Source organism: Callithrix jacchus, chromosome 10 (assembly GCF_049354715.1).
Source record: "Callithrix jacchus isolate 240 chromosome 10, calJac240_pri, whole genome shotgun sequence".
In the NCBI taxonomy this organism is placed as follows: Eukaryota; Metazoa; Chordata; class Mammalia; order Primates; family Cebidae; genus Callithrix; species Callithrix jacchus.
The window spans coordinates 68,571,404-68,585,392 of NC_133511.1; the positions used below are offsets into that span (position 1 = coordinate 68,571,404).

The 13,989-nt window shown below is 43.7% G+C and overlaps 1 protein-coding gene across 2 annotated transcripts in view; it reads left to right on the forward strand.

The window, feature by feature from the left end:
- CLPB (ClpB family mitochondrial disaggregase) overlaps nt 1–13,989 on the forward strand; it is a 151,893-nt gene that overhangs the window by 56,888 nt on the left and 81,016 nt on the right. Inside the window, exon 5 of one of the 2 annotated variants that reach the window (XM_002754832.6) lies at nt 3,965–4,054. The exons of the other annotated variant lie outside the window; for it this stretch is intronic. Coding sequence (XP_002754878.1) covers nt 3,965–4,054 — 90 coding nt within the window. The remainder of the gene's footprint in view (nt 1–3,964; nt 4,055–13,989) is intronic. 2 annotated transcript variants of the gene reach the window in all.

A 13,989-nucleotide genomic window follows, 5' to 3' on the forward strand; every position in this document is an offset into this window, starting at 1 on the left:
GCCAAGTGTTTAAGAACTGTTAAAAAAGGCCAGGTGCCGTGACTCACACTTGTAATCCCAGTACTTTGGGAGGTTGAGACAGGCAGATCACATGAGGCCAGGAGTTCAAGACCAGCTTGGCCAACATGGCAAAATCCCATTTCTACTAAAAATACAAAAATTATCTGGGCATGATGGCGCATGCCTATAGTCCCAGCTACTCAGGAGGCCGAGGCACGAGAATCGCTTGAACCCAGGAGACAGAGGTTGCATTGAGCCAGGATCATGCCACTGCACTCCAGCCTGGGTGACAGAGCAAGATCTTGTCTCAAACAAAACAAAACAAACCGATGTTACCAAAAATAACATCCTAGAAGTTTGTTGGGAATCCTTAATAAACTCTCTGTCGCTTGCAAGATCTAACTCTCCACCTTTTTTAAAAAAGTCTAGACTGCCTTTGTCTGCCACAGTTTTCTGGCAGCTGGCCTTATTTTCCTGGGTGTATCAGTTTGGATGTGCTCTGCTGTCCAGCTTGGTGCACTGAACGTTCTGACTTTGACCTGGATAGTGATAGTCCGTTAGAATCATCTCAGGGCTCTTCCATCTCAGCAGTCTAAGCCTTCAGCATAGTCTTAACCATGTCTTTCTTTCCTTTTTCCATTGAAGGAAACCTCTTTTTTCAGCCATCCAACTAATTTATACTGACTGCCAGTTAATTGTATGCAGGGTACCATACCCAGCTCTGACTCATTCTCATTGACAAAATAGAAACAAAAGAATCCTGTAGTTCTCTTATTTTTGGATTGGATTGACTTTTTCATGGAAAATTTCCTGACTTGGGATGGGTAAGGAAGGTAGAGTAGAACAAGAGCTGTAATTCCCTGTCCTTCTAGTGTGTCTAGGCAAATTCACAGGATGGTCACAACTCAGGAAAGTTAGACAGTCCTTCACTGTTATATTAGACTATGGAGTCAGTGCCAAAGCCCATGAAGTTCACTAAATTTCTAATAGATATTTCTGTGGCCCTTGCCCTGATTCAGTTAGTACTGAAGAAAGGTGGTGAGTTGTAGTTTGTGGCTTTGGCAAGACCTGTCTAACCTCCAATGATACATTCCTTGTCTTCCGTATAAGTATTGTTCTCAATATTAAGAGATAAAATATGTGATATGTGGATCATAAAGTGCTCTACAGTTGTAATTGCTTATTAGTTTCATTTATGTGTAATTCAGCATGTTCTTACTGAGTGTCAGGCACTCTGCCAATTGCTGGAATTATATAAATGATTATACATGGTCTAGCCCCTTAACAGTGCTCCCAGTCATTTACAGAGACGAGCCTGTAAACAAGGAATCACAATGCAGAGTGATAAATGCAATGGTAGCTGCACAAAGTTTGTAGGCAGCACTGCTCTAAGTAGTGGTGAGCTCCACCTGAGAAGAGAGCAGGCTGGTGCCTGGGAAATGTCACAGGGTAAGTGACCTTGAATTGGGTCTTAAGGATGAGTTGGAGATTGCCAAGGAGGCTAAGAGGGATGGATCTTCCAGGCAGAGGGAACAGTGTATGCAGAGGCATCAGGTGGGGGATTGGGGAGTGACAGCGGGTGGAATCATCTGCTGCGAGATTGAGGAGAACAAGAAGTAAGGCCAGAGGGTGAAGGAGGTTACATGTGGGAAGGACCTTGTAAGGCAGTTCTAGGGAGCTCATTCTCTATTCTGAAGGCCATTAAAGGATTTTAAGTGGGGCAATGTTGAATTCACTTGCATTTTAAGTGGACCATCTGACAGGGTGGAGGAAGAATTGGAGGGGAAAGATTAGCAATGATTCTTTACTTTTTAGGGATAATGGACTCTTTGGGAATCTGATAAGAAGCTATGTTCCTGTCCTCCCAAAATACATTTAAAATATCTGGAGATTCCTAAAGGTGATCTTTGGGAATGGAGTAAATAGATGATAGCAGAATATTCAAAGATTGAGTACTCAGTGGATTGTGAGAATTGATGGAAAAGCAGGTATGTACGGTGACACCTCAGTTTCTGCTTTGAGTGAATAATTAGATATGTGGGTCTGGAGATCTCAAAGGAGTAGTTTGGCAGGAGATAGGGAATTAGGAGTATTGGCCATTTTCTTGAGAGTTAAAACAATGGATGTGACTGAAATTGCCCAAAGAAAGAAAGGATTTAAAGTGAGGGGGAGGTAGGAGGATAAGTCCTTTACTCGGGATACCAGCATTTAAGGTGCGAGCAGGAAAGAGGATTGAGGCAAGAAAACTAAAAGACATCAAAGATGCTTTGTATCTGTTTTACCTGCTGAGAACAGACACAGTCTAGGGAGGAAAGAAACTTCTTTGCCATCTTTGCTAAGACTTTGTCATTGGTTATGCCATTCCTAGTGACACTCTTTATTGTTTTACATGTGAGCATTGCTCCTTAGCAAGAAGCCTACTCAGCTGGGTCTATTTTGTCAAGGTTGGTGTTTCTGGGTAGAGGGCAGTCTTACTGGTGCAGGTGGCCCAAGGATGCTTGGTATGGAAGTGTTGTTGGCCTGATTGTTGTTTCCTTTCTCTCCACCTCTCAGAGTGGCATCTTCAGAGGCACATTGATGTCCTAGAGAAAGATTGGGCGTTAGTACCAGATATCTGAATGATTCATCTAAGCTTTATTACTTACTAGATGTGTGATCTTGAGTAAATGACTTAAAGTCTCTGAATTTCAGTTTTCTCGGCTGTAACATAGTGGTAACAATTCCCATCTTATAGGGTTGTTAGGTAATCATATATATGTAAAGCACAGTGACATTTAATGAAAAATTTCTCTATGGAAATGGGTTTTGGCAAAGTGTAAGGCAGGAAGCCTGCCTGGGAGGTAGTGAGCAACTCATCCCTCAAGGGTACTGAACAGTTGAGATGTCTGCCCCTCGTGAATGTTGTAAAGCGGATTCTTGCCCTAAGTCATTGGATTATCTGGCCTCCAGTGTTCCTGTCAGCCATATGATTTCTAACGTTCTAGAAGCTCTAGGCTCACTATCAGACTGAGTAATGTTCTTTTTTTGAGACAGAGTTTCGCTCTTGTTGCCCAGGCTGGAGTGCAATGGCACGATCTCGGCTCATTGCAACCTCCATCCCCTGGGTTCAAGCGATTCTCCTGCCTCAGCCTCCCGAGTAGCTGGGATTATAGGCACCTGCCACCACGCCTGGCTAATTTTTTGTATTTTCAGTAGAGATGTTGTTTAACCATGTTAGGCAGGCTGGTCTTGAACTCCAGTCCTCAGGTGATCCACCTGCCTCAGCCTCCCAAAGTGCTGGATTACAGGCGTGAGCCACTGCGCCTGCCTATAATGTTCTTAAAACAAGTGGGATTTGGAGTTGGGCTTTGGAGGATGAAGAAGATGGGAAAAAATGAAAAAAAGCAGAGGGCACAGCTGAGAATGTCTGTGAGATGGAATACATGTGGAGAGAAGTATGAGGATCATAGCTGTTCCTCTGCCAACTCATTCCCTGATATCAACCACATTCCATTCAGTGCCTTGAGCCCTACCCGTGCCTACTCCAGGAGTGTTCCACTTGTGGCTGGCTAATGGGTGGTGGGCCCTAATCCTCAGATGAAGGAGGTAATAAATTAGTGGTAACAGTAAACAAGTCGCCCAGCCGGGGATGCCGCTGGCTGCTTATAAGTAACTGTTATAAACATTGGGTGTCTGGGGCTGTCAGAAATGCAAGCAAGCATTTTGAATGCCTCTTATATGTACAATTAAAACAATAAAACATGGCAGAATCGCAGCCAGAGCAGGTCATAAATCAGCTTCTCTTCTCAGCTCCAAGTGGCAGCTGAATAAAGAGGAGTCTCACAGAAGCTGGGTTGGCATAGGGCCCTTCTGAGGGTAGAGGGACTTGGACCAACCCCACCAGCCTGAGTGCCCCCTTCCCACAGCTCCAGGGCCTGCAGGGCCTGGCCTGCTCCAGCTGACCTCCCCATCTCTGTGTCTTCAGATGGGGGACAGGACGGTGCAAGCTGGCGCATCACAAACCAGTGGACAAGTGCCTTGGAGTTCAGGAAGTGGCTAGGACTCCCTGCTGGCGGTAATGGAACTGCTCTGTTTAATATTTCTCCCCCTCCCCAGGATATGCCAAGGATGGTCTCATCTGACTATCTCTTCTACTCAGTTTAAGTTAACTACCCAGCACCCACTGTGTACCCAGCCTAACTCAAGCATAGCAGAGGGGAGAATGTATGCCCTTGGAGAGCACAAACTCAGATGAGAATAATAAGGTTAAGGAAATAAGAATCTCCTAGAAAGCTTGTTAAAACACTGGTTCCTAGACTCTACCTTCAGAAATTCTGATTGATTAGGTCTGGGGTGGGAGCCGAGGTTTTGCATTTCTAATAGGCTCCTACCCCTTTTGGAGCGTGATTCTACAGGTATTAGTTGTGGTCTTGTGCTTGAACTGCTTAGAAAACTCATCTAGGCCTTCACCTCCCTACAAGAGATCTTATTTTGCCACTTTAAGCTTCACTCCCCTAGAGAGGCTGTGTGTTTAAGCCCCATGGTATTTTACATGTACAGAGCATTAATGGCTCTGACACCTGGAGCAATTTTCTATACCTCTCAGAGGCTCTGTCTCCTTATTTGTAAAATAAAGGTTATTGGGAGAGTTAGAGATGGTATATTATCCCTAATCTAAAATCTAGAACATAGAAGAAGTTCTGTGAACGTAAACCTCTGTTTCTACATCCTCCTCCTCATTAAACTCTTACGGAACGTCAGTCAGTCTTTGACACAGCCTTCCAAATGTTTTTCTCTGGTAGCAAACTGTTATCCTCAAAGAGCCAAATATTATTTAGAGTCAAAGGAATGGCTTAGCCATTACCTAACTGTGTGACTTTGGCAATTCTTTTACTCTCTCTGAGCTTGATTTTCTCATGTGTAGAGAATAGTATTTCCTGCACCATAGGCTTATTATAAAGCCCAAATTGGAGTACTTATGAAAGCACTTGAGAAAATGCAAGGCATTGTGCAAATGTAAGATGCTTGCAAGAACAGTAATTAGTACTAATAAAGACTGAAGACATTACCAAGACAATAGTTGACAAAGGGTCCAGTAAGAGGTACAGATAACAAGGACTCTCAGAGCAAAGAGAAGAGAATCTCTGGCTGAAGAGGTCAAGGAAATAAATGACATTTAAGCCTCAAAATATAGAAAGATTTTGGACAGCTGTATGGAGGGCTGACAGGTGGGTGCAATTGAGTGTGAGTAGAGAAGGGGTATACTATATTCAAAACATACAGAGTGGTCAAGCGTAGTGGCTCATGCCTATAATCCCAAGACTTTGGGAGGCTGAAGCAGGAGGATTGCTTGAGCCCAGGAGTTCAAGACCAACCTAGGCAACATTGTGAGACCCCGTCTCTACAAAAATTTATTTTATTTTTTTTTCAAGACACAGTCTTGCTCTGTCGCCCAGGCTAGAATACAGTGGCACAATCTCACCTCACTGCAACCTCTGCCTCCTGGGCTCAAGCAATTCCCATGCCTCACCTTTCTGAGTAGTTGGGATTACAGGCACATGCCACCATGCCTGGCACATTTTTTGTATTTTAGTAGAGACAGGGTTTAACTGTGTTGCCCAGGCTGGTCTTGAACTCCTGAGCTCAGGCAATCCACCTCCCTCAGCCTCCCAAAGTGCTAGGATTAGTTGTGAGCCACCACACCCTGCCAACATTTTTTTCTTTTTCTTTTTCTTTTCTTTTTTTTTTGAGATGGAGTCTCACTCTGTCGCCAAGGCTGGAGTGCAGTGGTGCAATCTCAGCTCACTGCAACCTCTGCCTCCCAGGTTCAAGCGATTCTCCTGCCTCAGCCTCCTGAGTAGCTGGGACTACAGGCGCCCACCACCACACCCAGCTAATTTTTGTATTTTCAGTGGTGGCACAGTTTCCCCATATTGGTCAGGCTGATCTCAAACTCCTGACCTGTGATCTGCCTGCCTTGGCCTCCCAAAGTACTGGGATTATAGGTATGAGCCACCATGCCCGGCCTAATTTTTTTTTAATTAGCCAGGTATAGTAGGTTGTGCCTGTGGTCCTGAGACAGGAGGATTGCCTGAGCCCAGGAGGCCAAGGCTGCAGTAAGCCATGATCACACCACTGCGCTACAGCCTGGGTGACAGAGTAAGACCTTGTCTCAAAAAAACAAAACACTCAGATGTGGGAAACAGAAAAATTACATTTCACCCTGGGAGATGAACATGTGTTAGGGTGAAGCATGCACGCAGCAGAAGATTCATTTTAGACAGTGATGTGCAATAAAGATGCAGTATTAGTAGACTAGGGCCAGATCAAGACACCTGGACTTTATCCTTTAGACAGAGAAGAGGCTTGAAGGTCCTAAAGGAGAGGGCACTGCAGGAACTGATTCCTTCCAGGGTTGAGAAGCAGAAGGAGGTGATAATGAGATGACAGCGATGATGATAGCTGCAGGGTAACATATAACATTGATTGATACTTACTATGTATTTACAGCAACCCTATGATGCAGGTACTAAAGGAAACTGAGGCAGAGTGAGGATGTCAAATGCTGCTCTTTTCTAAGCCCCAGCAACCATATCAGCCTACACATGCCCCACACTTAGCTCAGATCTCTGGCTTGTCCGAAGGCTTGGGAACCTGCCAGGCCAAAAGCTGTGTGGGCAAGTTGTTATTTTTAATAATGTCACAGCCCTCCTCATCCTTGTCCAGGCTCACTCAGAGACTTGTCACGCTCCATGGCCAATGTTTCTACCTGTCATTTCTCCATAGTTCTGGTTCTGGCCACCATAGAGTTACCAGGATACATTTTGGCCAACTGCATGATTAAATAAATCAGCCAGTTAGGTTAATTGTTTCCATCCTTTTAGCCCTCCAAACTCACTCTCTCTCAATCCCTGTGTGTGTGTACATGTGTGTGTGTCTGTGTCCTAGGAGAGTATGATAGACTAGTTGACATGTTTTATTAAACAGAATAAATTCGATGCATTTATAAAAATAAGAAAAAATAGGATTGGGTGGCAAAGAACTAGTCTTATGATTTTTAACTGATTTACATATTTTGTGTATAAATATTTTTTCATCAAAAGGTCCAAATCAGGGATGGGTCCCACACACCACACAAAATATATTAGAGACATTTATATGGATAGCAGGAAGGGAGACAGAGGGCTGAAATTTTCCAGGCACCTAGTGATTGATAGGGGCTGAGGCTCCCCCTGACGCTTTATTGAGTTTCCGATGATTATCTCTCGCTGAGACATTTTTTACAGATGACGGTCGAGCTGTCACAATGGACCATGGGGGAAAAAAACCCAACAATAATAACACTTTAATCTTTTTACTGCACTGCTCCCTAGTATCTCAGATTCATCTTCCCTGACGCACGCAGTTCATTATTCTGCCCCTCCCTGGATGGGAAATAAAGGAAAATAAATATATATGTAGACACACTTACCCACATACATACACACAGAGAGACTATATAAAAGAGACCAACTCAGAACCAGAGAGGGGCAGAATTTATTGTTCTTTTTGCAAGTGTTGAGGTTTATTAGTAGAGATGCTGGGTTGGCTTGGAATTGGCTATTAATTACAGCATTTTGTATTTGTTTTTTATTGCGAGTTTTTAACATCTTGAAGAAAAGGCAGAGGAAAGGCAAGCAGGTGTAGAGATGGGGAACACAGAGGAACCAAATGTGACCAACCAAGTAGCTGCCAAGAGGCAAAGAGGGCAGCCACCTTCTTCTTGTTGCCAGCCCTGCCCCAGAGGATCCCTGGAGTGGGAAGAACACTGCTTTGGATAGGATGGGGCTGGGGGAGGAGGGGGAAGAGGGTGACCTCAGGGTCCTTATAGGACACATCTAAGGGAATCTAGATACTTGTGAACATGTCACTACTTTGTTAGGAGAGGTGGGAAGTACAGGAGGTTAAAACAGAGTTTTGATGGGTCTATAGATAACCGAGTAACAGATTCTTAAGAGTTTGCCCCACCTTATAAATTTGGTGATGTGAAGGTGAGATGTAGGGTCTGGAAAGCACTCCCTAGGTCTGCATTAAAAGAAAGGGTCCTGAACCAGAGAGGGTGCCGCGGTGACTGTCATGGGCGACAGGCAGGGACAGTAGCCTGTCTTCTTCAAGTTCCTTGCCATCTTTCCTGGTCTCCCCCTTCCCTTTCATGGAGGTGAGAGAAAATGGGCTTGGGGTCCCTGTGGGAAGGCTGCCCTTGAGGTGTCTCCAGTGGAATATGTGTTGACCCAGTCTTTAATTCATCAAATCTATTCTGAGCCCCCCTGCTATACTAGGATGGGGTGATAATGAGGTGAGGTCCTATTCCTAAGGAGAAAAAGCATGATGTCTGTGAGAACCATTTTCAAGCAGGGGCTGGTCCTCCAGCCGTCGGCTAGCCTAGGTGACCATGAGTGCCTTCTCTATATAAAAGATAAAGAGATGTTGAAGACACAGTGTCTGTCCATCAAGAACCTGTTTCCTGCTTGGGAAGACCGAGGCTGGAGGATCACTGGAGGTCAGGAGTTCAGGACCGGCCTGGCTAACATGACAAAACCCCGTCTCTACTAAAAATACAAAAATTAGCCACATGTGGTGGCACGCGCCTGTAGTCCCAGCTACTCAGGAGGCTGAAGCACGAGAATCAGTTGAACCCAGGAGGCAGAGGTTGCAGTGAGCCAAGATCATGTCACTTCACTCTAGCCTGGGCGACAGAGCGAGACTCCATCTCAAAAAAAAAAAAAAAAAAAAAAAAAAAAAAAAAAGTAAATAAGTGAGAACATGCAGTATTTGGTTTTCTGTTCTTGTGTTAATTTGCTTAGGATGATGGCTTCTAGCTGCATTCATGTTGCTGCAGAGGACATGATTTCATTCTTTTTATGGCTGTGTAATATTCCATGGTATCATACCATGGTGTAATACCACATTCCATGGTATAGTACCAATGAATAATAAAGTTATTATCATTTACTACCCTGGTATAGTACTATGGTGTAGTATTCCATGGTATACTACCACCATTCCATGGTGTAGTACCATGTTTTCCTTATTCCATCCACCATTGATGGGCACCTAGATTGATTCTGTGTCTTTGGTATTGTGAATAGTGTTCTGACAAACATATGAATGCATGTGTCTCTTTGGTAGAACAATTTGTTTTCTTTTGGATATATACCCAGCAATGAGATTGTCTCTTTGGTAGAATAATTTGTTTTCTTTTGGATATATACCCAGTAATGGGTTGAATGGTAGTTATAAATTCTCTGAGAAATTGCCAAACGGCTTTCCACAGTGGCTGAACTAATTTACATTCCCTCCAACAGTGTATAAGTATTCTCTTTTCTCTGCACCCTCACCAATAACAGCCATTGTGACTAGTGGGAGATGGTATCTCATTGTGGTTTTGATTTGCGTTTCTCTGATGATTAGTGATGTTAAACATTTTTTCATGTGGTTGTTGGTTGCTTGTATGGCTTCTTTTAAGAAATGTCCTTGTCTTTTGCTCATTTTTTAATGGGATTTGTTTTTCACTTGTCCAGTAAAAGAATCTTTAAGTTCCTTGTAGATTATTGATCAGGTATGGTGGCTCATGCCTGTAATCCCAGCACTTTGGGAGGCCAAGGTGGGTAGACCACCTGCGGTCAGGAGTTCGAGACCGGCCTGGCCAACATGGTAAAACCCTGTCTCTACTAAAAATATTTGCCAAAAATTAGCCAGGTGTGGTGGTGCATGCCTGTAATCCCAGCTACATGGGAGGCTGAGGGAGAAGAATCGCTTGAACCTGGGAGGCAGAAGTTGCAGTGAGTCAAGATCATGCCATTGTACTCCAGCCTGGTTGACAAAGTGAGACTCCATCTCAAAACAAAACAAGAAAAACCCGCCTAAGTTCCTTATAGATTCTGGATATTAGACCATTGTCAAATAAATAGTTTGCAAATATTTTCTCCCATTCTATAAGTTGTCTGTTTACTCTATTGATAGGTTGTTTTGCTGTGCAGAAGCTGTTTCATTTAAGTAGGTCTCATTTGTCAATTTTTGGTGTTGTCATGCTTTTGAGGACTTAGTAATAAATTATTTGCCAAGGCCGATGTCCAGAAGGGTATTTACTAGGTTTTCTTCTAAAAGTTTTACAATTTTAGGTTTTGCATTTAAAGCTTTAATCCATCTTGAGTTGATTTTTGTATATGCTGAGAGGTAGAGGTCCAGCTTCATTCTTCTCTATGTGGATAGCCAGTTATCCCAGCCCCATTTATTAAACAGGGAGTCCTTTCCCCATTGCTTATATTTGTTGACCATGTTGAAGGTCAGTTGTGTATAGGTGTATGGGTTTATTTTTGGGTTCTCTATTCTGTCTCATTGGTCTATGTGTCTGTTTTTGTACAGTACCATGCTGTTTTTGTTATTTTAGCCTTGTGGTATAGTCTAAAGTTGGGTAAGGTGGTACCTTTGGCTTTGTTCTTTTTGTGTAGGATTGTTTGGGCTGTTTGGGCTCTTTTTTGGCTCCATATACACTTCACCATTTAGAATATATAACTCGATTGTTTACACAATATATTCACAAGAGTTGTGCAACTATAATGACAATCAATTTTAGAACATTTTTATCACGCCATAAAGAGACCTCATTAATTATCAGTCGCTCTCCATTTCTCCTCAACTATTCCCAGCCCCTGGCAACCACTAATTTACTTTCTGTCTCCATAGATTTGCCTAATCTGGACATTAATTATACGTTGAATCTTATTTTATTGAGACCTGTTTGAGACAGGGTCTTTCTGTGTCCCCTAGGCTGGAGTGCAGTGGTATGATCATGGCTCAATACAGTATCGACTTCCTAGGCCTAAGCGATGCTCTACCTCAGCCTCCTGAGTCGCTGGAATCACAGGCACGAACCACCACAGCCCCTGGCTAATTTTTAAATTTTTTTGTAGAGATGGAGGTCTCTCCATATTGCCCAGGCTGGTGTTGAACTCCTGGGCTCCAAGCAATCCTCCCGCCTCAGCCTCCCAAAGTGCTGGGATTACAGGTATGAGCCATCACGCCCAGCTTCATTGTGGTTTTGATTTGCATTTTCCTGATGGCCAGTGATGTTGAGCATCTGTTCATGTGCTCTTTGGCCATTTATATATCTTATCTGGAGAAATGTCTATTCCAATCCTTTGTCCATTTTTTAAATTAGGTTTACCATCGACTCTTGTGAGGTAGGTGATACTGTCTCTGTTTTGGAGATGAAGAACCTGAATCTCACAGATGTTAATAAAGTCACACAGTCAGTTTTGCTTTCCGGACTGACTGACTCTAGTCCCCATGCTCTTTCTGATACACGTTGCTGCCTGCTGAGGATTCATACTAGAGTCACCAGGGTCCTCTTATGTGGCCGTTGACTAGCAGGAAGGGAGGAGGAAAGGAAAAAGGTGGGAAGGGAATCTGTTTGAAGGCTGGGTGCAGTGGGTGGCTCATGCCTCTAATCTTAGCACTTTGGGAGGCTGTGGCAGTAGGAACACTTGGGCCCTGGAGTTTGATACCAGTCTCGGCAATATAGGGAGACTCCATCTCTCTTTTTTTTTTTTAAATAAAAAAATTTTTTTGGCCAGACACTGTGGCACACTCCTGTAATCCCAGCACTTTGGGAGGCTGAGGCTGGTGGATCATGAGGTCAAGAAATTGAGACCAGCCTGGCTAACATGGTAAAACCCGTCTCTACTAAAAATTAGCTGGGCATGGTGGCACACAACTGTAATCCCAGCTACTCGGGATGCTGAGACAGGAGAATTGCTTGAACTCAGGAAACTTTTTTAAAATAACAGAAAGTCTGTTTGAGAAATTAATTGGTGCCAGGTAAGAGGAGCCTCTGAAAGTCAATAGAGGATGTAGTTGTACTGCAGGTTCCCAGACAAGAGGACATGTTAACTTAAAAATTGTCATTTCCTGAGTACAAATTATTTCTTTTGCCCCTTCCTATATCACATCACCACAAATTTTTACAGCAACCCAATTAATAGCATTAGTGTTCCCATTTTGCCATGAGAAATTTGAGGCCTAGGGAGATGAAGTAATTTTTCAGAGTTACTAGGATCCAGGTCTCTCAGACTCAAAATTTGAATTCTTTCCTCTTAGAGATACTCTATAAAAGGAGATTATTTTTATGTTATTTGTAATACAAGTTCTTGAGACCAGGGTCCATTCTTTTTTTTTTTTTTGAGACAGAGTCACTCTGTTGCTCAGGCTGGAGTGCAGTGGCATAATCATAGCTTACTGCAACCTTGAACTCCTGGGGTCTAGCAATCCTCCCACCTCCACCTCTAGAGTAGCTTAGAATATAGGCGTGCATCATCACACCCAGCTAATTTTTTTATTTTTGTAGAGACAGGGTTTTGCCATGTCATCCAGGTTGGTAGCAAACTCCTGGGCTCAAGTGATCCCCCACCTTAGCCTCCCAAAGTGCTGGGATTACAGGCATGAGCCGCCACACCTGTTCTAGGGCCCATTCGTTTCCCCATGGTAAGAACTTAATGTTTGATGGATGAATGAGGAGACAGACTAGGGTATGTGATATAGAATGACCTAATTCCAGCTGGGATTTTTTAGGAGGATAGGTGGTATGAATGAGGTAATGGGTAGAGGTCTAATCCCAAGATGTAGTGCCCAGGCATCCTTGTTCTCTCTGGAGCAGGACCATGCAGGTGGGAGGTGGGTTTGGCCAGCCTGTGTCCCACCCTAAAGAAATTTAGGGTGGGACAGACCCTCAGACATCATCTAGTCTAGTGCCTTGCTGAGGAGCAACACAGTGGGCTTTTAAAATATATGTTCCCAGGCACTGCCTGTTGAATCTGAATAGCTGAAGTAGAAAACTGGGAATCAACATTTTTTGACCAGTTATACAGATAATTCTGTCCCCACTAAAACTTGAGAACCACTGATGTAGAAAAACTCCTCTACTTTAAAAGCAGGGAACTTAAGGGCACAGAAGGATTGAACCACGTATCAAGTTGGTGAAAGGGCCACTTTTGAACCCAGATCTCCTGTCTCCTGGTCTATTGTTCTTGCTGATCCCCATGCAGCTTAATTCAGTAACAGAAACTTACAGGACCATAGCATTCAGGATAAAGTCCAGACCTTTCTCAGGATCAGGCCTTTGCCTGCTTGGACAAGCTCATCTCTGCCTGCTGTTTCACCTGCCTTAACTTGGCATTTCAGGCACACTGAAGGGTTCCCAGTGTCTTGAATGGACAGATAATGCTTCTTTACCCTCTAGCCTTTGCAAATGCCACTTTCTCTCCTGGAATGCCCATCCTTCCCTCTCTACCTGTTAGGTTCCCCCTTTTCCTCAGGGTGGTTTTTCAGGGAGATTCCTCCCCAAGCCATGTTCGCTCCCATGAGACATCTGGTATATCTCTTAGCACTTACTATAGGGTAGGTCCTCAGTAATGGGGTAGTCATTAGTAAGGGATGGATGAAAGCTCATGTGAGCTCATTGCTGAAGCTGCATAAAATACTGAAGTGGGCCAGGTGGCTCACACTTGTAATCCCAGCACTTTGGGAGGCCAGGGCAGGCAGATCACAAGGTCAGGAGTTCGAGACCATCCTGGCCAACACAGTGAAACCCTGTCTCTACTAAAAATACAAAAATTATTTTTTTTTTTTTTGTTCTCTCTGGAGCAGATTATAGATGCCTGGGTGTGGTGGCAGGCATCTATAATCCTAGCTACTTGGGAGGCTGAGGCAGGAGAATTGCTTGAACCCGGGAGGCAGAGGTTGCATTGAGCCAAGATCATGCCACTGCACTCCAGCCTGGGTGACAGAGCAAGACTGTCTCAAATAATAATAATAATACTGAAAAATACTGAAGTGATACGGTATGGAATACAGAAAATGTTATGAACTAGTTACCATCATCCAAGAGGAGCCTAGGGTCTAAGTGGGGAGTCAAAACAGAGGGAAAAACACAAGAAAGTATTATAAGCAGAGTTGTAAGGCAATAAATAATTA